The 27,874-nt window shown below is 37.1% G+C and overlaps 1 protein-coding gene across 4 annotated transcripts in view; it reads right to left on the bottom strand.

Moving 5' to 3' along the window:
* HBS1L (HBS1 like translational GTPase) overlaps positions 1 to 27,874 on the bottom strand; it is a 91,643-nt gene that overhangs the window by 43,142 nt on the left and 20,627 nt on the right. For 2 of the 4 annotated variants that reach the window (XM_089332648.1, XM_089332650.1), the window contains one exon: positions 22,739 to 23,382. The exons of the other annotated variants lie outside the window; for them this stretch is intronic. In XM_089332648.1, coding sequence (XP_089188774.1) covers positions 23,381 to 23,382 — 2 coding nt within the window. In that variant the 3' untranslated portion in view covers positions 22,739 to 23,380. Of the gene's footprint in view, positions 1 to 22,738; positions 23,383 to 27,874 lie in introns of those variants that run through there. 4 annotated transcript variants of the gene reach the window in all.

Below are 27,874 nucleotides of genomic sequence, written 5' to 3'. Positions count from 1 at the left end.
ACTGTTCTGAGGAAGTCATAGAAGTTATGGAGAGGAGTTACAGAGACCATAAGCAAGAAAAGTTCAAACTGTGTAACTGAGTAATTATAGAACGCTTAACAAATTAAATATTTGACCACACTGAAAAGTAAGGAGGCAAAAATCACATGAAAAACAAAAAGCATCTATGGAGGTCAATGGAACAAAAACCCTAAAAATGACTGGAGAGTGGGTGACAAACTTTTAAATATTATATAACTAAAACTTCTAATGAAACAGTTTTCAAAAAAGATATTTTATAAATTTATGTTTAAGGACTCCATTTCTTGTTTAATAAGTGCAAAGTAAAACAGAAAAAGTATCAAATGTTCTTAGGAAGAATAATTACTCAAACTGTTTAGAAAGGCAGAAAGCCAAATTAGATTTGGTAAGAGAAAAATCATAGAAACTTATGTGATAATGATTTTTCCATAAAATATGCTGCCATGTCTCATTATTCCAGAACTCCTCTATTTTTTACCAAGTCTTTAATAAGGCAGTCCTCAAACTTCAGCCCTAGAATCCTATTTATATCCTACAGCTATCTTTTACCCAGAAGCAATCACTTCTAATGCATCTAGTATGTCTGGAACTCCAAGGCTCTCCCACCAGAACATTCATAGAACTTGAGCCTTGACTTCATCATCGAATATTCAAAAGACTGAGTTTACCACATTTGCAAAATATCATCTCCCTCACAATAATGTAATTTGTGAGGACACTAAAAATTATTCTCAAAAAAAAAAAAAAAAAACTAAAAAGTCCTTTAAGTTATCACTGTATAATAATGTCCTTGGAAGAAAACTCTTAAATTAAAAATAATTGCACCCGGTTGCCCCTCTTCCGGGCCGGCTCTCTGCTGTGGCCTGGGAGGGCAGTGGAGGATGGCCCAGGTGCTTGGGCCCTGCACCCCATGGGAGACCAGGAAAAGCACCTGGCTCCTGGCTCCTGCCATCGGATCAGCGCGGTGCGCCGGCCGCAGCGCGCCGGCCGTGGCGGCCACTGGAGGGTGAACCAACGGCAGAGGAAGACCTTTCTCTCGGTCTCTCTCTCTCGCTGTCCACTCTGCCTGTCAAAAAAAAAAAAAAAAAAAAAAAAAATTGCTGTTTGGGGCCAGCACTGTGGCATAGTGGGTAAAGCCGCCGCCTACAGTCTGCAGTGCCAGCATTCCATATGGGCACCAGTTCAAGTCCCAGTTGCTCCGCTTCCAATCTGGCTTTCTGGAAAGGCAGTGGAAGATGGCCCAAGTCCTTGGGCCCCTGCACCCACTTGGGAGACCTGGAAGAAGCTCCTGGCTCCTGGCTTCAGATCGGCACAGCTCTAGCTATTGCGGCCATGTAGGGAGTGAACCAGCGGATGAAGACCTCTCTCTCTCTCTGCCTCTGCCTCTCTGTAAATCTGTCTTTCAAATTAGTAAATAAATCTTAAAAAAAAAAAAAAAAACTGCTGCTTTACAATAACATTTACAGTAACATTAAGGTTTGGAAATTTCTGCACCCATTAATTCTATTAGTTTTTAAATGACTCCAGTTGAGTTTAGGATCAAGTGTTCAAATAAACATGCACTGGGGCCCAGAGCTGTGGCATAGAGGGTAAAACGGCTGCCCGCTGTGCTGGCATCCCATATGGGTGCTGGTTCCAGTCCTAGTTGCTCCACTTCCAATCCAGCTCCCTGCTACTGTGCCTGGTAAAGCAACAGAAGATGGACCAAGTCTTTGGTTCTCTACATCTGTATGGAAGACCCAGAAGAAGCTCCTGGCTTCAGACTGGCCCAGCTTCTGCCGTCTGGGGAGTAAACCAGCAACCAGCGGCTAGGAGACCTCTCTCTCTCTGCCTTTACCTCTCTGTAACTCTTTCAAATAAATAAATAAATCTTTAAAAAGATAAAATAAACAAACACCCACCTAGCCACATATAGACAGCAAAACAAAGTACCTTACCTTGGTTTGAACTCAAGTGTTTTTAAGTAAGTGTCATGCAAATGAGTTTCAAGAGTACATAACAAAAAAAAGAATGATCTGACAGTACAAATCCAATGAGACTATTTTAGGGGAAAACATGCCAAGTTGATGTTTAGGTACATCTGGAAGAGTAAATGTGAGAGAATGACCAATATTTTTTTTTTTTTTTTTTTTTTTTTGGACAGGCAGAGTGGACAGTGAGAGAGAGAGAGACAGAGAGAAAGGTCTTCATTTGCCGTTGGTTCACCCTCCAATGGCCGGCGTGGCTGGCGCGCTGCGGCCGGCGCCCAGCGCTGATCCGATGGCAGGAGCCAGGTACTTATCCTGGTCTCCCATGCGGGTACTTGGCTCACTAGGCTAATCCTCCGCCTTGCGGCGCCGGCACACCGGGTACTAGTCCCGGTCGGGGCGCCGGATTCTGTCCCGGTTGCCCCTCTTCCAGGCCAGCTCTCTGCTGTGGCCAGGGAGTGCAGTGGAGGATGGCCCAAGTGCTTGGGCCCTGCACCCCATGGGAGACCAGGAGAAGTACCTGGCTCCTGCCATCGGATCAGCGCGGTGCACTGGCCGCAGCGCACCAGCCACGCCGGCCATTGGAGGGTGAACCAATGGCAAAGGAAGACCTTTCTCTCTGTCTCTCTCTCTCACTGTCCACTCTCAAAAACAAAAACAAAAACAAAACAAACAAACAAACAAAAAAAGAATGAATCTAAATTAGTTAAGAGAGTTTGAACTACCAGATATCAAGATCTCATATAAAGCTGGAGGAAACTAAAATCTGGCAATGGCACAATAATAGCTCAATGAATTGGAACAGATCTCTGCAAATGGACCACTTAACAAGAATATATTTATATGTATGTTGTATATAGGAACTAACAGGAATTAAGTATATGGAAAATATATAGGAATAGGAATGTATACATTTTAATAATTATAGAAATTCGGTATGGAAAGATGTGTTTCCTATCAGTGAAAAAAGGATAGGTTATTCAACATATTGTACTGGGAATATTAGCAATTCATTTGAACAAAAGGCTCTATCACATGTCTATGGGGTATCATATAGAAATTCCTTATTAATTAAAGATATGAAGATAAAGTAAAAAGACATAAATATATTAATAATCTTCAGGTAAAGAAGACTGAAAAGCTCAATACCAAAATTTAAATTTTCCCCCGATTAATAAAGATGCCATGAGCAAACACTAAGTATGTGGGGAAAATATAAATGCAAGTTGTTAACAAAGGTAGAGTTCCTGCAAACCAAGAGGAAGAAACAACTCAGAAAGAGAGAGTGAGTGAGAAATACAGCAGCTCAACAAACACAAGTCAAAGAAAGAAGTGGCAGAGGAGGGAAGAAGGAGATGGGAGAGGGAGGAGAGGAAGAAATGGAAGACAGAGGACACGAGGACTAGGAATAAAAAATATTTCTACTTCTCATGAGCATCTAGTGTTGCCAAGGGAAAGGGATAAAATAGCACCATCTGATACTACTGGCAAGAGTGCAGCTGGTACCACCTTTAGCATAGAAAAATTTGACAAAATCAACAATTTTACTATGTACCCTATGCTTCTGATAATGGTGGTCTACAGAAATATTAATAATACTATGCAATCACATATGATTGTTTAGCATGGTGTTGTTTGCAATGGCTAAACAAATTTTAGATATATATCAAAAGGGAATGGTTAAATAGATCACGATCCATCCAAACAATGGACTAGTATGCTACAAATATAGAAGATCCACAGACATAAAAAGATAACCCTGATACATTAAGTAGAAAAAAATAGCAGTATTATATAACTATGATCTCCTGTCATTATCTTTTGGCTTTAAAAAGTTCAAAAGCATGTAAGTGAACTTTTTAAGATAATCACTTCTAGAGAGTAATACTAGGAAAGAGAAGGTGTAACATTCATTTCAAACTTTATATACTTCTACACTAAAATTACTTTTATAATAAAAATGTTTTAAAGTAACATTTTAAAAAATCTAATGCGAAACATTACTCTTTAGAGTCTCAATTTTTCTCAGAAGTCAATAAGGTAAAACCCTAGCAATAACACTTGGAATTGGTATATCACAATCCAACTTTTTCTTTACATCAATGACTCTGAACAACACAACATATTACTGAAAACATCCACTAAAAAAGACCTTGCTTTGAAATAAATGTACAGGGGCCAGCACTGGGGCACAGCAGATTAAGCTGTTGCCTGGGACAAACCACACCTCAGCACCCATTTGAGTCCTGGCTGCTCTGCTTCTGATCCATTTCCTGCTAATGTGCCTGGGAAAGCAGCAAAGAATGACCCAAGTACTCCCACCCACATGGGAGACCTGGAAGGAGTTCTGGATTCCTGACTTTAGACTGGACCAGCCCCAGCCATTGTGGCCATTTGAGGAGTAAACAGCAGATGGAAGATAATTTCCCTCTGGCTCTAACTCTGCCTTTCAAATAAATTAAAACAAAACAAAGGAACAGAGCTTATCTAATCAAACATTCAGTAACAACCCTATACTCAGCAAACTCTCATAGCTGCAAGCAATACTCTAAACTGTTCTGTGTATCAAGCAACGCATTCAAACTGCAAGGCTCTTTGACAACTGCAACTTCAATTTCTCTGTTTCAGCAAGTATTTGATATAGTGCATATCTCCTACTCACGTTTCTGAGTGCTAAATAAACAAACAACATCAGTTTTCAACAGTTCTTTCAGTGTTCTAAAAAATTCCTGGGGCCAGCGCTGCGGCGCAGTGGGTTAAAGCCTTGTCCTGAAGCACCGGCATCCCATATGGCATACGGCTTCAGATCGGCTCAGCTCCAGCCATTGCATCCATCTGGGGAGTGAACTAGTAGATGAAAGACCTCTCTCTGTAATGCTTTCAAATAAATTTTAAAAAAAGAAAGAAAGAAAGATTCCTAAAGGAATGAAAGTGAAAGTTAAAAGGGAAGTGTAAATGTGCATTCTTTGACATGTGCTCAATTACTAGATGAGAATTTCATGGTACAATTGATCCTGCACACATAAGATTCTCAAAGCCATGATTTCTCAGCCTTGATATTCTTGACATTTGGGATGAGATAATTCTTTGACAGGGTTGGGTGAGGTGCTGTCCTCTGCAATGTAGGATGTTTAGTAGCTTCCCCAAAATGTCTCCAGACATTGCCAAATGTCCCTTGTGGAACAAAATTACCTCCAATTAGGAACTACTGCTCTACAAGGGTAATTAGCAAGAGTTGTATACACACTTCATACAAGCACCACCCCAGATTCATGCAGCTTCTCCTAAATTCATCCCCTTGCCCACAAACCCAACAATCCTTAATATTCTTTTCCTATCCAGACAAGTTTGAAACTCTGGAGTCATTTATTTCTGATTCTTCTGTTTCTCACAACTTTTATATTGAATTAATACTAATTCCATTAATTTTGTTCAAATGTGTCCTCTCGTTTCCCACCTACATAGGCCAGGCCCTTAGGACAGTGTCCATAGTGTCTGATATGGTGTCTCTGTGCTGTCAACCTTCAGCTCGGCAAACTAGCCTCTCTCTGTACACTATGGTTTCTATCTTCCTCTTCACTAACCTGATAAAATATGTTCAGTGTGACTGTTTACACACAAAAAATCTAATTATGTGTAGTCCTTTGCAAAATAACCTCAATTACCTTTCAACCACCCATCTCTTCCTTGCTACTCCCATGAACAGACTGGAATTCTCTGCCATAAAAACTCAAGCTTTTCTAACATTCATGGCACTGCTCATGCTATTTCCATGTTCTATGCAAATTTTATTACTTGTGTGAAAATTATATTCTAATTTTATTGCAAGAATATTTGTCGTTAATATAAGGAAGTCAAGGCATCTTGATAATGGATGAATCACAGAGGCCAACTTTAGCATAGTATGATCAAAGACTCTTGGGTTCATTACACAAAGTTTTACTGAATTGTTTCCTATATGTAAGTAGCAACAGAATAACATATATATAAGTTCTCATGCATACTTTCATGCTCCCGCAGAAGAAACACAATAACCATTCTCCATCAAAAGCCTCTAATTCGCCTGTCACTTAAAGGTGAGGCAAAGTAGTAAAACATGGACTCTGCCTTTACATGGCCTGAATTGGGAGCCATGCCTTGCCACATGGCCTCAAGTGACTCACTTACCTTCTCTCTGTGTCTAGATTTCTCATCTATAAAATGATACTAGCATTTTCCTACTAGGGATGTTAGGAGAATTAAACAAGACAATACATGTGAAGTGCTTAGGAAAATGTCTGGAATATATTCAGTACTTCTATGCTTCATTCCACCAATAGAATGCACATTCTGGGGAGTGTCTGATATCACTAATGTATCAACTTTCTTCTTGTTTTTCTCATTTGACACCATGGAACCTATAGCATAATCACATATTTATTCTTGATGGGAATGAGCAAAATGTCAACTGTGTGACAGAAATAGATACTGGAACAAATACATCAAAGAAAATGACATGATCCCAATCTTCAAGAATCATATGTCTAAATAGAGTTAACACACAAATACAATGTGAACTGTTACAATGCAGACAAATGAAGTGCACCGGAAAGGTACAAAACCACCCGCAACTGGGAGAATAAGGGAAGGTGGCCTTCGGAATATTCCTAATGAATTTTGAAGAGAAAAAGGGGCATCAAGGAGTAGGACAAACTACAAAGATCATCATGGCTTGGACCCAAAGAAGGAGACTAAGTGGTGAGAATACAGATTAGAAAAGTGAGAACTCGTTTAAGGTCATATGACATTTAGGGCACTAAACTTGATTTGGAGACATGAAGAGGGTAAATGAAGGAATCTAAGCATTGGAGTAGCATATCATATTGTGTTTTTAAAAAATTCATGGCCAAAAAATAGAAAATGGATTTTTAAAGCAAGACTGAAGCAAAAGCAGTCAGAAAATTGTTGAACGGAGACATGCAACAAATCCTATGGATTGACCTAAGGTTAAAACGATGGAGATGGAGAAAGGGATATTTAAATACAAGGCAAACTCAGGAATTCTTGGTATCTAAATGGATACAGGAAGTAATAGAAAAAAATCATCCCCAGATTTTCAGCCAAGAAACAAAGAGCAGATGGTGGTGCCATCAACAAATGAAGAATGCTCTCCAAGGAACTAAGAGCAGTCTGCTGGCCAAAACCTGCTTCTGTTACGACAGTCCTTTCATCCACTGCAAAATTATAGCAGTCCACGCAGGAACTCCGCTTCCACCTCTGAAACAGATGGGTACTGCTACCAAAGATTTTCTTAAATACTATCCTGGGTCTTTATAGGGTATTGCAGATTAAATTATCACATGTTCTTGGCACTAAGGACACACAGGTGAGAAATATGTTTTCTGACAGGATTCATTGTAACAAAATGATAGACAAGATGGAAAGAAAATGGAGATAGGGAAATTAAGGTTTCATAGGAGACTACAAATACAATGACTGCAGCTAACCAAGTACCACAGCATAAAAAATGAATTAATAGGACATGGTGATGAATTAAATGTTAGGAAGGCATAGGAACCTCAATGACTGCTAAGATTCTAATTCAGATGCTATTAATGAGTCTGAGATCCTTCAAAACATGTGGAAAGAAATTCACACACACACATACACAAACAGCTGGATAATCAGGTTTATAGAAATGTGGGTACCTTTAAAACACATGATACAACAAGAAACCTAGACAGCTGACAGAAAATGAAGGGTGAGAAGACAGCCAAGGAAAGAACTCCAATGCTTAATTAAGGAGGCAGAAAATAAGGAATCATCTTTCTTAGAGATTCCTTACATAGAATCGAGATTCACACAGCATGGAATTTGGGGGTGGAGGAGTCACATCTTCAGAGATCATTAAGTTCAGGCCATCATTTTACAGATGAAAATCTAAATAAATTTCCAAAGAGCATAAAGCTGATTAGTGGGAATGATGTTCTTGTTTTCTTCAGGCTATTTCCCAGGCACCGGCCCCCTTCTACTCCATGTCTTAGGGCTGCACCTCCTCTGGACCTCATAGAAGTAGTGTTCCCCTTCTGACTGAACCGAGATTGTTTTGCTGTTCTGTATATATAAATACTGCTAATCGAGTGCCTCTAGAAAATATTATTGCATTGTCCAGAGCATGATTTTGTGAATTTAGTAAGATCAGAGTCTAGCAGTTGGACTATTCTCTGCTTAAGAAAGGGGCAATTAGAAGGCTGGGCTGTTTTCCCTTAATAATAAACACCAAGACAGTGTCCTCTTTATCTTTTGCTCATGCTGACTTTAGGAGGTAGGAAAAAGATATCAATTTTAGATCACATATAATAAATCCCATATTGCTAAAAACGACAGCTCCAGATCAAAATCAAAGGTCTGTGAATGTCAAAGATCTTTACTACTATCTTCATGCCATCAGCATATATAATTTTCTGTCTTTATTATATATAAGGAAAAGAGAGCATAAGTCTTACCCCTCAACTAACCTATGAGCTCCAGGTTACTTTTTTGCATTTTACACAACATCCGGTCCAGTGCCAGGTGCTAAGCACTCAAATACCTGGTCAAATCAGATCATTTTATACACAGAGAAAAGTCACATATTCTCTAATTTAGTGATTCTCAGCTCAGGGGACCTCTTTGCTCCTGTTCCTTTAAAAATTACTGTGACTGCTCCTTTAAAAATTACTGTGACTCATGCTGACAAATGTTTTCTCTCTCAGATGTACTGGGACAGAAAAAAAGATTGAGAACTTCTTATTTGGTATAAAATGAATTTCACAGATTAAGATATGAGGCTCGTGTAAATTAAACAACTTGTCCACACCAATGGACATGCTTTGCAAATCATAACCACCAGGTTCTTACTGACTGATTTCAGGTTCATAATGAAAAAGATGTTTGAAAATCTGCTTCAAGTCAAAAAACTAATTTAGTTCATCTTTCAGGCTTCTCTCTCTTAATCCTATTTTTAAAAATAACTACTTGGCCTATTCTGAGAGAATCTCTCCCACACTCATATAAAGCCTTAATCTCTAAATAACATCAAACAAAAATCACTTTAACATTTTAATACTAACAATATAAAATAGAGTAACAGACGATAAAAACTATTATCTAGGAAATAACATTCTTAAATTCAATCAAACCAATCAAGAAGGGTTTTTTTTCCCTTTTACATAAAATCCACAACTAAATGTGAGAAATATTACAAAGGATAATGTTAAAAAGTAAATATGTGGTTCTAATTTAAGTAGTATTTACAAAGATGTAATACAAAACACCAGTTTCTGTTTTAAATAAAAAATGCCTTTTTTATCTTAATACTTTTAACCAATATTCTGAAGGCATTCTCTGAAGCAAATTGGGATCTAAAAGTCAATTCTACATGTGTGTATGTGTATACATGAGGATACTTCAAAAGTTCATAGAAAACTGGAATTAAAAGATAACTTTAGCAGCCAGCACTGTGGCACAGTGTATATTAAGCTGCCTCTTCCAATGCCAGTATCCTAGAGCACCAGTTCAGGTCTTGCCTGCTCCAATTTTGATCCAGCTCCCTGCTAATACACCTAGGAAAGCAGTGGAAGATGGCCAAGTGCTTGGGCCCCTGCACCCACATGGGAGACACAGAAGGAGTCCCTGGCCCCTGGCTTCAGCCTGGCGCAGCCATGGTTACTGCAGGCATCTGGTGCTGAACCAGAAAATGAAAGCTTGCTTGCACTCTCTTTTCCCCGACTGTTTCTATCACTGCACCTTTCAATTAAATAACAATTCAAAAAATTTTGAACTCCGTACATACAAGGGGCCTTCAAAAAGTTCATGAGAAGTGTGTATTTGAAATCCATGCAGTTTTTCCATAGCACACATTTTCCATCAAGTTTTTGAAGACCCTGCATATGCATAACTTTCAATTTTTTGCACCAAAATAAACTTATCTTTTAATTCAACTGCCCATGAACTTTCTGTCATAAATCTCATGTGTGGGTATATGTGTGTGGGTATGTATAAGGAAGGAAAGTAGGGGGTAAAAAATTGTATATACAATTGAAATAACAAAGAAAAAATAGAAAAAAATTAAAAACACAAACTATGATTGTTGCTTTTAGAAATGAAAATCAGGAGTGACTTTTTTCCCCTTTAACTACATTAAGAATATTACTTTGACATTGCAGTATATAATTTCAAATATTTCAAAAGGAGGACTTTTTAAATATTTATATGATATAGATACATTCAAATGAATTCACAGTAGACTCGGTGGGAGACAAATTCACAATTTAAAGTCATTCAGATCAAAACATCTTAGGTTTAAAAACATTCACAGTTATTAAAAAAAAAGTTTTCCAGGTAAGCATACTTTTCACCATCAATCATTTTTCCTATAAATGTTTCAAAATGTCAGTACGTATAGTTATACATATAAGAAATTAAGACTTTCAAAATTTCAAAGAAATCAGTGTTAGATTTTCAATGGAAAAATAACCACTTCAAATATGAAATCACTTCACTGAATCTGACTAAAATTTAATCTAGTTCCCAGATGTACATTCTGAAAGCACACCAACCTGGCTACCCAGAACAAACCACTTCCTTCAAGAGAATCACTGTTCTGGCTGTGATTTATTCAGCATGAATTATTTTATTCACTTTAAAATACCTTCATAGCAAAACCTGTGTCTAATTTAGCATGTAGCACCCATCTTCTATTACACAAAAGTAGAAAAAACAAGCAAACAAAAAAGGTGAACTGGAACTATGTTTCAATTTTATGTTATCAAACCAACAATTTTTAAAAACAAATTTAAGTGAACAGATTCCAACCTGTATATTAAATTGGATTATGAACAAAGGTAGTGTATACAAAATTTATAGACACATACAATAAACTTAAAATATGATATATTTTACAGCAATAAGAATTCCTTTTAGTTCAATAGGGAATAAAGGCAATACCAAGGTACTAATAATTTCCCCTTTAAAAAATCTATTTAATACATTTTATTTTATTATTGCTGTGACTGAAGTTTTTGCTTGTTAGCCCAGAAATAGGGTAGACAACAAAACGAAGCCCTTTTGCTATAAGGAAACAATATAAATCCTTCAATAGCAAAAATAAAAACACTAAATAAATTCACTGATGTACTTGAGCATTCTGCCAAAAGCTTTCTGTTTCACTTATGCTAAACTCCCTCTGGAATTTCCATCTATATCCCCATTCCTGGAAATATTTATTCTTGAGCCTCTCACTAACAAATCCCATTTATCCTTTCAGTATAAAATTGTGGGCAAAACCAAGATTGCAAATTTGAGAAATAGCTCCCAATAACAGAATTAGCCAAATTTAGCAAGCTCCCACTATGTGTCAAGAAATGCTGTTAATACTTTCATATACAAGTATACGATCTCTTTCACATCACAACCACCTTAAGAAATAAGAATGATTACTCTACTACAAATGTGGAAACTGTGGCATGGTGTTAATTTGCTGAAGGTCATACAGCTTACTAGTAGTTGGTTTAGCTAGAATCTAAATCCCAGCAATGCAACACAAGTGGCTGTGCTCTTCTAAATTACTGTGAAAATCAGCATTGAGAATCTCCAACCTCAACTCATAGAGTTAGAAAACATGGCATTTGAAGACAGAAGAAAGTTCAAGAGAAATAAAAATGACCTGGAAATGAACCAAAGAATTTACAAGAACCTTGCCAAAAACTCCAAGAAAGTGCTCTATCTAAAGATGAACAAAAACTGTATTATTCAAATTTTAAAAAGACACTAAATTTCATCAATTTTCTCTTCATGCAGATGCCATTTGCTCTGTTTATAGTGGCAGTAAACCATACCTACACAGGCCTTCATAAATTCAGTGTACATTTCAACCTCATCTTCAATTCCTTTTCTAAATTCTAAATTGGGACATAGCACAACCTTAAAGACAGGAAAAGGCAACTATATCTGAACAATCCTAAACAAATTTACATTTAAAAAAATATACAGTATGCAATAGACCATCTCCCAATGCCATCATGAATTCGTATGCAGGGCCAAGAGTCATTTCTGGATGTTTTAAGTAATGACACCAATATCCAGAAATAATATCAGAGTAAAATGTAATGAATTTTAAAGCCATCAGTAAAGGGAAAGAAGGGGAAATTAACAGTTTTAAATAAAGGGCTTTCAAATAGTTCATGGGAAATGTGCTACGAAAAAACTACATATTGATTACTAATTTTTTGCATCAAAATAAATCTGATAATTCCACTTTTTCAAAGAGCTTTTTGAAGCACCATTGTATAACAGAAACAAGTAAAAGGAAAAATCATACTAACTTTGAGGTCCATAATATTATCATCATTTCAAAGAAGAAAAAAGCCCAAATCTCAGAAAATCTCATAGCTTAACAACAAAGGTCACAGAGATGGCAAATGGCAGAGCTAAGCTGCAAAATATTTCTCCAATTTCACAGCTACCATCCCCTTCTGCTGTATCACACACTACCAGTCATAACACACAAGCTGATGTATTCTTAGAAGTCTAATGAAAATCTGGGAAAAAAATAAATACCATCCTCCCTTACCCCGGCACAAAAGTGAAATTAAGCTTAAATTTTCTGAATGTATGCAATAAATTTTTCAAAAGCAAATTGAGAATATGTATAACTGAGAGGTTCATTTTTAATCTGAGACTGGAAACTGGTAAGAATAAAAGATATATATGATGACATAAGGGTTTAAGTTTTCCTACAGGAAAAAGATCATAAATTTTAAAAAAAAGATAAAATGGGAAAATCATATGATTAATAAAAGGTAAATATCTATAATACAATCAGGCTTAAAGTAAATAAAAGACAACTCAATTTAAAAAATAGGGAATGCAAACAATTAGCAACTTAGAGAAAAAATTCAATCACAAATGAATATATGAAAAACTACTCAACTTAGTAATGGTCATGGAAATGCAAAGTAGTGTAATAACGAGATGCCCACCTCTTATTCAGACTGTCCAAAGTCAAGAAAACTACTAAGAGGAATACTTTCCATAAGCAATGGCTGTATCTACTTAAGCAGTACACCTTTCCACTCATAATTTCACTAGAGGTCTCTCCCAGCAAAAAAAGCCCTACTTTGTAAAGATATGTACAAGGACCGTAAATGAAGAGCCATGTTCACAGAAGCAAAAACTAGAAATAAAAACCAGTGAGTTTCAATATGGGGAGTGCTGAATGAGCCACAGAACAGCTGTATCATGAAATATATGATCACAAAAAAAAAAAGAGTAGGTTAAACTACTTGACAGTATGCTATAAAAGAAAATATAGCATGCCTTTTATTATATAAAACATATTAAAAATTCCTCCTTGTATGCATCTATTTTTATGCATAATTATATTAAATAATATGTATCGAAGTGTTTTTTTAAAAGTGGTTAAATGAAGAAAAGGGCAACAAGTAATCTCCCAAAAAGGGCCTCTGTTGAAGTACCATGAATGATTTTAAAAATCACCAAATAAGTCAGTGAAAGTAACTTGAATGCCTTAACTCATCAGACATTAACCCAACAATCCACCATTTTACAGCACTTGTCCTTAAGTTCCTTAATAAAAGAACACTGCTTCACTGAATTAACTTCGGTTATCACTTCTTGGGCATTTCCCATGTATAAGACATTGTGCTAACTGTTTCACCAGAATTATTTTAATTTTCATAGAAGCTTGTAAGGTAGACTATTTTCTCAAGGAAAATAAGTTCCTGGCAATGCCAACTTATAACAGCATGCCCAGTGAACCATGGACAGAACTTTCAGGGACATATAGATGACTGCCATTACAGTGGGCTCAAGAAAAACTGCGTAATATATCTTTGACTCTTACTCTGTCACAAATGAATAAAAACTCTGATACAAATATAAAATCCTTTGGTGGTATATAACTGTTCACTATAAAAATAATGTTAGCAATGTTACCCAGTATAAAAAAGGCCCAAGATTGGTTGCTGGGGCTAGAAAGAAGGTGGAATGGGGACTTGTTATGTAATGAGTAGAGTTTCAGTTCTGCAAGATGAAAAAAGCTCTGAAGACCGGTTAGACAACAGTGTGAATATACATAACACTATTGAACTGTATACTTAAAGATGGCCAACTTGGTAGATTTCATTGTATTTTACAACGAAAAATAAAATTTTAAAAATTAAAAACACTTACCATGGTACATGATTAAAATAATTTTTAAAAACTTAGTTACAACCTCACTTTTTAAAAAGGGGACTAAGGCCGGCGCCGCGGCTCACTAGGCTAATCCTCCGCCTTGCAGCGCCGGCACACCGGGTTCTAGTCCCGGTCGGGGCACCAGATTCTGTCCCGGTTGCCCCTCTTCCAGGCCAGCTCTCTGCTGTGGCCAGGGAGTGCAGTGGAGGATGGCTCAAGTCCTTGGGCCCTGCACCCCATGGGAGACCAGGAGAGCCACCTGGCTCCTACCATCGGATCAGCACGGTGCGCCGGCCGCAGCACGCCAGCCACAACGGCCATTGGAGGGTGAACCAACGGCAAAGGAAGACCTTTCTCTCTGTCTCTCTCTCTCTCACTGTCCACTCTGCCTGTCAAAAAATAAAAAAAAAAGGGGGGGGGACTAAAATACCCTATAAATAGATACATATGTGCAGTATAAAAATGAGGACCTCGGTAGTCAAAACATATTGCTCTGAATGCTGGTTCCCCCATTTACTAATTTTGTGATCTCAGACAAGATGTTGAGTCATTTTTGAGCTTCAAATCCCCCAACTATAAAACTGGGAAAAAAAATCATCTCTCCCCTATTTAACTATTGTGAACATTAGGGGCCACCATTGTGGTGCAATGGGTGAAATCACCCCTTGCAACATCAGCATCCCATATCAGAGCACCAGTTCAGAAATCCAGCTACTCTGCTTCGGATCCAGCTTCCTGCTAACATGCCCAGGAGGCAGGAGAAGATGGTCCAAGAACCTGAGTCCCTGCCATCCACTGGAGGACACCAGAATGGAGTTCCTGGCTGCTGGTTTCCACCTGGTCCAGTCCTGGCCTTTGAGGCCAACTAGAGAGGGAACCAGAGGATGGAAGATATTCTCTCTGTCACTCTACCTTTCAAATAAATAACTAAATAAATCTTTAAAGTATTATGAATATTAACTAAGATGGTAGACACATAAAATTAGTACAATATTTGGGGTACAGTAAATGCTAATATTGCCAGTTATTGCTTAAATGCCATCAAAATGCTAATTATCTCTAAATTCTAGATAATGGTATTAAATAAGTGCTTCTTATGTTGATCCATTTGAATTTTCTGTTTTTATCCATAAACACTATTATTTATTTAATATGGTGCTTAAAAATGGCATCAAGCTAGCAAACATAAAAATAATTCTATAGGATTTTGAACCAAATAGAATCGTTGTTTTAAGTAACTTAACTAAGACCACAAAAGTAATTTGAAATTTAAACAGACTAAAAAATTACTTCATTTCTTAGTACTGCTAATTTATAAGGATTTCAAAATTGATACCTGGGGATGCCAAGGGTTAAGATATCACCTGCGACACTGGCATCCTGTTTGAACATTGATTCCAGTCCCAGCTGCTCCTAATGTGCTTGTGAAAGCAGCAGAAAATGGCCCAAGAGCTTGGGGTCCTGCCACAGACACGGGAGACCAGGATGAAGTTCTGGGCAGTCCACCCCATAGTAGCCATTTGGGGAATAAACCAATGGATGGAAGATCTGCTTCTCCCTTCCTCTCTGTTATTCTGCCTTTCAAATAAATTTTTAAAAACTTAATAATAGTAAAAAAAAAAAAAAAAGAAAAGAAAAAAGAAGAAATTGAGGCCACAATTCTTTACATAGGAATCACAAGCTTCTTTGTTAAGAAACAGGTACAAAGAAAATTTTTGGACACTTCAGTAATGATAACACAGGACTAGGATACTCATCTCCAAACACCAAGAGGTTAAATTATTGCACATAAAATTTTGCTGCAAGGAAATAATATGAAACAATAAAAAAAGTATTAGATGTCCAAAGAATTTTGTTCAAATTATAATTTGCCTCATAAAACCCATATAAAACAAAGCTATTCATTTATTTCATATGAGCCTCAACTTCTTTCACCTGGGATTCTGTCCCGGTTGCCCCTCTTCCAGGCCAGCTCTCTGCTGTGGCCAGGGAGTGCAGTGGAGGATGGCTCAAGTGCTTGGGCCCTGCACCCCATGGGAGACCAGGATAAGTACCTGGCTCCTGCCATCGGATCAGCGCGGTGCGCCGGCTGCAGCGCGCCGGCTGCGGTGGCCATTGGAGGGTGAACCAACGGCAAAGGAAGACCTTTCTCTCTGTCTCTCTCTCTCACTGTCCACTCTGCCTTTAAAAAAAAAAAATTAAAAAAAAAAAAGAATAACCAAATACAAAGCATGACACACAGTTAGTATCCAACATATTAATGCACTTCCCTGTCTTCTCTTGAGAGGCAGCATCTTGTAGAACAGAAAACTTGACACGTAGCCAAGAAAAAAGAAGCAGCTAACATGTTCAGAGTGAAAGATCTTGGTTCTATTTGATAATTCTATTAAACCAGAGAGCTAGCTAGCTTCTGAGGAGCTATACAGAGCTATATGGAGGGAAAAATCTATGCTTTAATGTTATATCCTCAATGTCTAGCACATTTTTCTGATATAAGAAGGATCAAGCAATAAACACTAGTTAAAACTGTATTTTTCACCTCCCTCTATGCTGTCCCTTGCTATTTAGCAATGCTTAGCATACAAGTGCTCAAAAATTATCTAGTAAGAGGATCCACTGCTATCTTTGAATAAAACAAGAAAGTATACACAAATACATATATACATATGTAAAATCTGGTTGCAATTTTAACATTAAAAACAAAAGCAAGGTAATTAGAATTAAAAGAACACTCTGTATTTACCATTAATGTAATTCATATATGATGCTGGCTATTCACGAAGACAATATCTGTCATGAGATGCTAAAGCAAATAATTTTAAATTAAGCAATTAGTGTTTCAGTTTTTCCAGTGTAGGTGTATATAGAAAGAGAATCTTAACACATATCTGAAAACATTCTGAACTGCTTGAGTTTTTTCAGTGAAATAAACCACTTCCTTTAAAAAAAAAAAACCCACATAATTTTAAATCGAGAAAGTCAATTAATTTTGAAGTTATCTGTATAAGAAATATAAAATTCCTCTAAATGCTTGAACCAAAGTACTCAGTGATGGAAAAGTTAGAGGAAAAAATTTTTTTCAAAGAAAAATACTTAAAGGAGAAACCAAAAAAACTGGTACTTAATTATGTCTACTTTAGTTACAAAAAAGAATTAAAGTACAATGAAACAATGTTTTAAGTGCACTATTGAGAAGTTCATATAGATCTTAAAGTATTCATAATATTTCACATTAATAATCTTTCTTTGTAAAACAGACTTTTCAAATTACTCATGAGATTTACCTCCAGGATGACATTAAAAACTTTTTAACACATTTGATCTGAGAGGAGAAAGAAGAAGCACCTCTTCATAAAAACCTAAGTTCACTATCTTTGCCAGTTATTACTCTGGTGATGTCTGAGAAACACTGACACACAGCACAAAACACAAGGGGGAGGGTGGAGACCTGTTCCAACTGTTTACAAATCTGTTTTATCTTTTTCTAATGTCTTGGATCTGCTCTAGAGAACAGCCTGCCATTAAGACCCAAACGTATGACAATCATCATCTGAATATGGGAATACTGTATAGAAATCTCAATTATAATAAGATATACCAAATAAAGTTTATTTAACCAACGGTGAATTCTGTGAAAATAGGAAAACACTGCTAGAAAAAGTAACTATATCCTCACTATACAAAATTAGACTGTATTTCTCTAAAGAAAAGATTCACTTAAAGGGAAAGTAGATGAAATTCAAAGGGAAAGAAAAATTATGCAGGACAGATTTTTAACCAGTATATGAAAACCAAGGTTACTTGCAGCAAATTTTATCAAAGACAGCGACTCAACCATAAAGTAAAATATTGAAGTATACTTCTCTAGAGCATGCACAACTTTTAAAGAACCAATTCTTTTAATGATCTGATTATGATAAACAGACATCAGACACTTAATTTGTGAAGCAATGGAAATATCACTTTGAGAACCACAAAAAATGCTAAAATTACATGATTCTTTTTCCAGATTTGTGGATCAACTATTTTTTCTCAATGTTAACTTTTGTAACATAAATGAATTTCCATAAAAGACTCAAACTAAACCCAATATTGGAAAAAAGCCTCAATAGTAATCATAAAATTTTACTTCCCATATGAATATTATACATATTCTGTTAAAAATTATCTTCCAGTTATGTTGACTAATCATAAAATTTTAATTCATAATACTTTTCTGTCAAGATTTTCATTTGCTCCCCAAATAAATGTTCTTTTGGCAGTACATTAATATGAATGCACAGCAAATTACATTAACATATTCCAAGGTTATATGTATCTGCTACTTGTGACTCTCATTATATATATTAACATAATTAACTAAAAAGTTATCTAAATTAAGATGACACATTAACATTCAGTATATTTAGAAATTAGTCCTAACTTGTTGCCATAAAAGGCTAATTTTTATATCAATACTATAAAGTTCTCATTCCAAAACTGTACAAAAATACTGCAAAATTCCCCTAATGAGAAATACAGTACATTCTCTTCTAGACTGCTTAGCAGCATCAGGTTGATATGGATAGTGGAATAATTATACTCAACCCTCAAATCCTTTAGTACAAAGTTCATCGTATCCTATTTCCAGAAAGAGATTATTCATAAATTTCTCATATATATCTAGTTTCAGACTTGAAAACTGCCATTAGGAAAAAAAGCATCCAGTTTTAAAAAGGCAAAACAAAGTGTTTTATTTATTTATTTATTTATTTTTGACAGGCAGAGTGGACAGTGAGAGAGAGACAGAGAGAAAGGTCTTCCTTAACCGGTGGTTCACCCTCTAATGGCCGCTGTGGCCAGCGCGCTGTGGCCGGTGCACTGCACTGATCCGAAGCCAGGAGCCAGGTGCTTCTCCTGGTCTCCCATGCGGGTGCAGGGCCCAAGCACTTGGGCCATCCTCCACTGCACTCCCGGGCCACAGCAGAGAGCTGGACAGAATCCAGCACCCCGACCGGGACTAGAACCCGGTGTGCCGGGCCGCAGGCGGAGGATTAGCCTATTAATTCTTGTTGCTGGCCAAAACAAAGTCTTTTCTATTCCAATTCTCCTCAAGTGAAAAGTGGCACAGATTATGAAGAGCTTCTGCCAAACAGAAACGTGGACTGAACTGGCAGAACACCAAGATCCCTACAAGTGCAGACTGTGCCAGGAAGGCACCATTCTCCACCAGTGACGGCCTATCTCTGAAGACCCAAGGCAACAGCCACCATGAAAACAGCAAGATCCAGAGAAATGTGAAGGCTGAGGAGCAATCTCAGGACCTACTCACATCAAGTACAAGGAAATTATAAAAATCTTGGGAAGTGACAGGCATTTGGCCTAGCAACTGGGATACTTAAAAGTCCATATGAGAGTCTAGGGTCAAATCCCTATCTGTTTCTAATTATAGTTTCCTGCTAACATACACCCTGGGAGGCAAAAGGTGTTGGCTCCAGTACTTCGGTTGCTGTCACTCACACGGGAGACCTGGATTGAGCAGCTTCAGCCTGGTCCAGGATCCAGCATTTGGGGAGGGAAACAGCTGATAGGAGGTCTGTCTCTCTCTCTGTCCTGGTCTGTCTGTCTCTCTTCCCCACTATGTCCCCGTGTGTGTGTGTGTGTGTTTCTCTCTCTGCCTTTCAAATAAATAAATAACAATAATAATCCTCAGTAGAGAATTTAACTTCTTAGTTTTTAGGTCGTATTTTGCCTCAAAAAGGAAGAAACAAGGGGAATGCTAACAAACTGCTGAAGTATGACCTAAGGGAACAGCATACAACAAGTTCAAGAGTCTAAGATACTCAGAGAGCTCAATCTCCACACTCCTGCCCACATTATTCTTCGTACAATGCTATCAGGAAGAAAACTGGCCCCTTTTAAAGCCTGAGAAATATTTAAACGGGACAAGACATAGAAGCTTACAGAAATATACCCAATAATAAATTATGAAAATAATTTAAAAACAGATGAAAGGGCCAGTGTTATGGAGCAGTGGGTTAAGCTGTTGCCTGCAAGACATCAATTCCAGTCCTGACTGCTCCACTTACAATCCAGCTCCCTGTTATTGCTCCTGAGAAAGTAGTGGAAGACGGCTCAAGTGTTTGGGCCTGGCACCCATGTGGGAGACCCAGACGGAGTTCCAGGCTGGTGCCTTTGGCTTATTCCAGCCCCAGTTGTTACAGCCATTTGGGGAGTGAACCAGCAGACAGATCTTTCTGTCTCTCTCTCTCTCTCTCTTTGTAACTCTGCCATTCAAATAAATCTTAAAAAAATAAAAGCAGATGAAAAATATACAACATATGAAAGAGAAAGTATAATATCAAATAGAGCAAAGACACCAATTCTCAAAAAGGAAACAGAAGATAAAAGAAAAGATGATTAAAAACAACAGGAGAAAAGGTTAAAAAGTAAACCAGTAGAGTTTAAAAGAGAAAAACTGAGGGAGAGCAGGGAAGCTACTACAGAAATAAAACCCAAATTAGAGGCAGCAGAATGGGACTACTTAGCAAGGTGCACTAATAGAAAAGACAGAGCAACATCTATAAAACCCTCCAGGAAAGAAAGAGGGACTCAAAGCTATGCAAATATAGACCAGAAAACCACTTTCAAATATTAATAACTCAGGAAGTATTTTATACATGCATACTTTGGGTAGATAGAAAGAGAGGAATTGAACCAGATGACAAGTCAAGTCAATCAGTGGTCTAATCACAAGAACTCAATTTCAAAATAACTGTGCTTTACAACTAAGGATATTTTAAGGATACAATAAAATAAAAATGCCATAAATCTTGACAATATGCAGGTAATATGAACAAGTATCTCAGGAGATAAAGGGGGAGGACAAAGTATAACTTTGAAGAGTACAATCTTTGTGGAAAGTCAAGAAATTTTTTTGCTTTGTTTTAAAATAAATACTGAAGATCCCCTATTCCCCACTACCCTACAAAATTTTTGTATGTGGAATGTTCAACGGCCTATCCATTTTAGGTTACAAAACTAGCAAAAATTCCTATTGTCTAATGATGAATGTTTGAGAACAGTTTTGTTTTTAAGTAGCTAAGCACCTACTGGAGAAATTCCTTAGCTAAAGGTTGCAAACAAAATTCAACTTCTGTATAGAAAATTAATGTAACAGCCTCTGCTTAACCGAAGTCAAAGCAGAAAAGGACAAATAGCAGCATTAAGTTCACAGGCATACAAAAGAACTAGACTAAATTGCTAGAACAAATTCCAACATCCTACATATAGCTAAGTTTTAATTTATAAACCAATTCATGGAGCAATGAATTAAAACCAATGGAATGAATATCTGATCTAGGGGCCAATCACAGAGTAAGGGGGGAAATCAACTGCATGGTAGTAACTAAGAGAAAAATTCGGGGGTAGGTAGAGCAGAGGAGAAAAAACAATATCTATAAAATATGAATAGGGCAACTAACTGCAGGTGTGGAAAAACCTAAAAGAACAAGACAATGTTTGATACAATGCTCAACTAATACGTAAGTCAACCTGGATGAAATGGGTGATTTTCTAAGAAAAATAAAACTTTTAAAACAGACTCTAAACTATTCAGGAAGAGGAATTCCATCATGAAATGAATCATTTCAATGCTATTTAACTTTTTGAGAATAAAGAAAAACTTTCTGTATTTTCCATACGCCAGCCCAAGTGAAACCAAAATCCAAGAAACAGCATGCACACATTTACAACTGCAAACTAATTTTAAAAAAGATGGAATCACCTTAAATGAAATGCTAGCAAATAAAAATTTATCACATTAAATAACCCACCAAGTCCAATTGAGCACATTTCTGTATTACAAAACTAGATCAATTCTAGAAATTCTAAAAGATAATAATAATCTCTTTAATGATATGCAAGGTCTTTGGCATCCATACAGACAGTATTTCTTCCCTAAAAAACAATCTCTTGATCTCATTAAACATCCCAATAAAAACAACTGGCTTTTTTTCCCATAACCTTTGCCAGATGTTTCCAAACCTCTTATAGGAAAAACAGACATCTGAAATAACTTAAGAAAATTGTAAAAAAAAGACGAGAACAAAATAAGACAGCCTACTAAATTTTAAACCTAATTGGAGGGGCCAGAATTGTGGCACAGCTTGTTAAGCCACCACCTGCAATGTGGCACATTGCATATGGGCGTCGGTTCGAGTCCACTTCCAATCTTCTAGCTCCCTGCTAAAGCACCTGGAAAAGCAGCAGAAGATGGCCCAAGCACTTGGGCCTCTGTACCCATATGAGGGAACCCAACGGAGTTTCAGGTTCCTGGCTTAGGCCTGGGCCAGTCCCGGGACGGTGCAGCCATTTGGGGAGAGAACCAGCAGATGGAAGCTCGTTCTGTCTCCTTTCTCTCCCTCTCTCTGTAACTCTGCCTTTCAAATAAATAAAATCTTAAAAACAAACAAAAAAACAGGAACAAAAAGCTACAGTAATTTAAAGGTTAGAACAGATCTTTAAGACACACAGATGAACAAAGAAGAACTCAGTAAATGTCAAAAACATGTATAATTCAACAAAAAGGTATTTTGATAAATCTACCTTTCCATAAAGAAGGAAAATGTTAGCAGAGAAAAGTATATTCCTACAATAGTCCTTAATATCAGGTATTAAAGGCACAAATGTAAGAAAATGAATCCGTCAACAGTATTAGAAGAAATGATAAATTATTTTTTAACAACTTGTAACAGAGCAGGATTTTCAAATAAAAAGCCATAGGACTAAAAAATTTCAATACATAAAAATTAAAATACATCTTCTAAAAAATTATCTAAGAACAAACTGGAAAGCAAAATAAAAAATATTTTCCATGCATGTAGTATTTTTTTAAAAACTAATATCCTGGGGGCCAGCGCTGTGGTGCAGCAGGTTAATGCCCTGGCCTGAAGCGCCAGCATCCCATATGTGCGCAGGTTCTAGTCCCAGCTGCTCCACTTCCTTCCAGCTCTCTGCTATGGCCTGGGAAAGCAATAGAAGATGGCTCAAGTCCTTGGGCCCCTGCACCCATGTGGGAGACCCGGAAGAAGCTTCTGGCTCCTGGCTTTGGATCAGCGCAGCTCCAGCTGTTGCAGCCATTCAGGGAGTGAACCAGCGGATGGAAGACCTCTCTCTCTGTCTCTATCTCTCTGTAACTCTGTATTGCGGATAAATAAAAATAAATCTTTAAAAAAAAAAGAACTAATATCTTTAGTATGTAAATACAAGGATACTTCAGAAAATCAGTAGAAAATAAAATTAAAAGGTAAGTTTATTTTGGAGCAAAAATTTCTTGAAATCTACACAAAGATTTTTCATAACGCACACTTCCAAGAACTTTTTGAAGACCCACTCATTTGTATATTGGATGTATGTGTTTACAGATTCTTATACACACATATCACTAAAATTGAGGAAAATGATTAAAATCAACCAATTCTGGAAAAAAAATCTAAGTAGATTTAAATGTATGAGAAGGTAGTTAAGCCTCACTTATAAATCAAAATGAAATGAAAAGATTATCTGTGAGAATTCCAGCGGAAATACAAACTAGTGGGAAGGAAAACAGTACAAGTTTATTTATGAAAGGCAATTAGACAGGATCAAAAATTTTAACCCAGAAATTCAATTATTAGAAATATAGGATGTGCATTTTTGTATCATTAACCACAGTAACTACAAACATTTAAAAATGTTCATCAATGGGGGTTGTTAAAATGAATGATGGCACAATCAGAATTCTACCGTTCTGAAGAAGAATGAGATTGACCCCTACGACTAAATATTGTGAAGAATGTACAAAATCACTAAGTGATACAGATATAGAAGCATCATAGTATCCTCTCATTTGGGTAAAAATATGTATACATGTTCATATACATTTAACAAAGAAGTAATGTTCCTAGAATAACAGAATAAACAAATTGTTTAAAGTGGCTTTCTCATGGAAATAAGATTGTGGGGGACTTTACTAAATACAGAGACTCACTTTTGACTTTAAGTCTTTTCCTACATATAAATACTACACAGATTCCATGCTGGGGATACAGTAGTGAGTACACAAAATTCCTGCATTTACAGAACTTACATGGTGAAGCGAGGGCACATGGGGAACAGTAGGACAAAAACAAGCGCATACACAACACAGAGACAACGCCAGATGATACCGTGAAATGCTATGAAGGATAAAGCAAGGTCACAAGAGAAAGAGTCCATGTATAATGGGGGGTGAGCTAGCTCTTGGCTTCGGATTGGCGCAGTGCACTGGCCATAGCGGCCATTTGGGGGGTGAACCAACAGAAGGAAGACCTTTCTCTCTGTCTCTCTCTCACTAACTCTGCCTGTCAAAAAAAAAAAAAAAAATTGGGGGGTGAGGGGTTATGATTTCACATGGAGTGGGGTAGTAATAAGAGGAGCACAGTGAACAAAGGGGTACACATAAAGGTTCCCTTACCCCATGATTAGGATACGTAATATCTGAACTACAATTTAAAAGGCAGAGGAAGAGAAGGAAGGGGACAATTATGGAAGCAGAAACTTGGAAGGTTTTCTTGGGTGGGTTTAGGTAGCAAGGTACATGGTTCTTTTAGCAGTAAGCTGCCCAAGCTGACTAAAAAGAAATACACCTGACAGACCAGGTGGATATCTTAGGGAAGAACCAAGAGCCCAGTCTGGATTCAGACAGTAGTTTTTATGCACTGGATTATGGGCCCTCTCCCTCCTCCCTTTGTGGGGTGTCTCAGTGGGTGACAGGCCTTCTGGGCATGGAATTCTTAAATTTGGGAGGTACACAGATTATAGAGGCCTAGAGAAGAAAAGGATTTAGACAGGAAAACTGAAAATTTCTGGCTCTAGCATAGACAACACTTTAGGAGAAAATAAAATGAAAAATCACTAAACATTAGTTTCAGTAATTCTGTCAAAACTTAATGCCTTTAACAGAAAAAGTAGGGGTCGGCGCTGTAGCACAGTGGGTTAACACCCTGGCCTGAAGCGCCAGCTTCTCATATGGACACCGGTTCGAGTCCCAGCTGTTCCATTTCCAATCCAGCTCTCTGCTATGGCCTGGGAAAACAGTAGAGGATGGCCTGAGTCCTTGGGCCTCTGCACCCACATGGGAGACCCAGAGGAGGCTGCTGTCTCCTGGCTTCAGATCCGCGCAGCTCCAGCTGTTGCAGCCAATTGGGGAGTGAGCCATCGGATGGAGGACCTCTCTCTCTCTCCCTCTTTTTCTCTGCCTCTCCTCTCTCTGTGTAACTCTTTCAAATAAATAAATAAATCTTTAAAAAAAGAGAGAGAAAAAGTAGCTATAAAGATGGAGAGTAGGAGCCAGGGCTGTAGCATAACAGGCTAAACCTCCTCCTGTGGCACTGGCATCCCTTATGGACGCCGGCTGCTCCTCTTCCGATCCAGCTATGGCCTGGGAAAGCAATAAATATGGCCCAAGTGCTTGGGCCGCTGCACCCCTGTGGGAGTCCACAGAAGAAGCTCCCAGCTCCTGGCTTCAGATGGCCTAGCTCCAGCCATTAAGGCCATTTGAGGAATGAACCAGCAGATGGAAGACCTTTCTCTCTGTCTCTCCCTCTCTTTGTCTGTAGCTCTGTAACTCTACCTCTCAAATAAACAAAATCTAAAAAAAAAAAAGAGAAAATAATGGACTAAGATATACAATGATCCTCATTATTAGTGCATGCCACATTTGTGAATTCACCTACTTGCTCAACTTATTTTAATACTGAAATCACCACTCACCACAGATTTGCAGTCATTCACAGACATGTGCAAAGCAGTTAAGGTTTTGAATCACCCAGCCTGCAAGTTCCCAGGTGAAGTCAAACAAGACAACACTCTGCCTTCTTGTCTCATCTCTGAATACTGAATACAAGTGTCTACAAGTGTCCTTTTCATGGTTTGTTTGGTGTCCTGTTTTATCTGTTTTCCATGTTTTTCGATGTTAACTCTGTTTAAAATGACCTGAAAATGTAGTGCCAAAGTGATGTCTAATGTTCCTAAGCACAAGAAGGCTATGACACACTTACCAGAAAAAGATAAGTGTTAGACACTACAGGAATTAGGGTACAAATGTTAATGAATTGATGTATAAACAATACATACAGATTGTATATCGCTTATCTGAAATTCTTCAGACTGGAAATGTTTCACACTTGTTTTTTGGATCTTGGGATATTTGCCTAGATTTTACCATCAACACTAAAAAATTTTCAGATTTTGGAGAATTTAAGCTTTCAAAATTGCAGATTAACCTGAATTAAATAATTAAAATATTTTTAAATATAGGCACATACAAAACAAGGTTATGTACTGATTGGCTAATGAAAATATTAAGACCGCAGGCTATTAGGAATCTAGCTCTCCATTTCTCGAAGAAGCAAAGGTTCAGTATTGGCTAACCCAGGGTTCTCAGTGACTGTATATAACTACATCAAATAACAAGTGACTACACTTGTCTTTGCATGAACATGTGCGTATACACACACACATTTACTAACACAAGGTAGAAATAACAGAAAAAAACAGAAAAGGCAATCAACTATAAGTAGAAGGTGAGGGAGAGACAAATCATAGATGATGCTAGGTTTCAAGTGTTGGCAAGTGGAGGATGGTGAAACCAACAACATAGGAAACAGAGGAGGAGCTGGCAGCTCAGATGAGGAAGACACAGATGTCCGCTTTGGAGAAGGGAATGTCGTACATACAACTCTGTAATAAACAAGAGTATGCTTATGTGATTATATGTCTGTACACTCACCTTGTAAGTAAGAATCATATTTTTGTTAATCTTGGTGTATCTCCTGTATCTAAAATTCCCTCTTTTAAATTGTGCATTATAAATCAGGCATGTCGATGTCAGAAATGTGTACTTTTATCAATTTTTTCAACTGCACCTGTCATCTCTGCAATTACATTACCAATATTTACCATAACCTACACTTTAATAAGTGTTTCCACGTAATTCCTAAAAAGTAGAAATACATACATTCTTACCCTGTGGAAAGAAAGAATTCTAAATGACACGTATATTTGAAGAAATTCTTCATAACCAGGTCATTGTTTTTTAATTTGTTTATAGAAACATTTAAAGCAGTACTGTCAACATAAATTATTAAAATATCACTCTGAAATATCAAGTTTATATAGAAAATCCTAGAGGACAAATTTATGTTTTTACACTGGTTTAAGAAAGCCTCAGAATTATAATTTCTTTCAATGTATCTTTTACAAAAATTCATGTATATATTCCAAATATGACCAACCTTTTATAATCTACAAATTAAAACTATACAACTATATAAACTGAGCTTTATGTAATTACATGCCTACAGGGTAAGAGAAAAGTAGTACAGAAATTCATATTTATCCTTCCCTGTCTAGTCAACACTTTTTGTTTACAAATGTTCTACTGCTTATATAAGTTAATAGAAAACAATTTCTGAGATATTATACAGGTGATTTTATAACACAAAACAGAAAACTTGCTGATACACAGTTCTTTCTCAATATATAATGTGTACTTGTTTCTTTCCAATGGCTCACATATACATTTAGGGTCAATTTAAAAGGTAAGTAATCATATAAGAAATCTTTTTTTCCTTAAGTAGATTTATTTCATGTGCTTCCTTCTTCATGAA

This window comes from Oryctolagus cuniculus, chromosome 5 (assembly GCF_051225735.1).
Source record: "Oryctolagus cuniculus isolate XC-2025 breed Fujian yellow rabbit chromosome 5, ASM5122573v1, whole genome shotgun sequence".
Taxonomy (NCBI): domain Eukaryota; kingdom Metazoa; phylum Chordata; class Mammalia; order Lagomorpha; family Leporidae; genus Oryctolagus; species Oryctolagus cuniculus.
The sequence above is the reverse complement of the archived record's forward strand: the minus strand, read 5'-3'. Positions and strand labels throughout refer to the sequence as shown.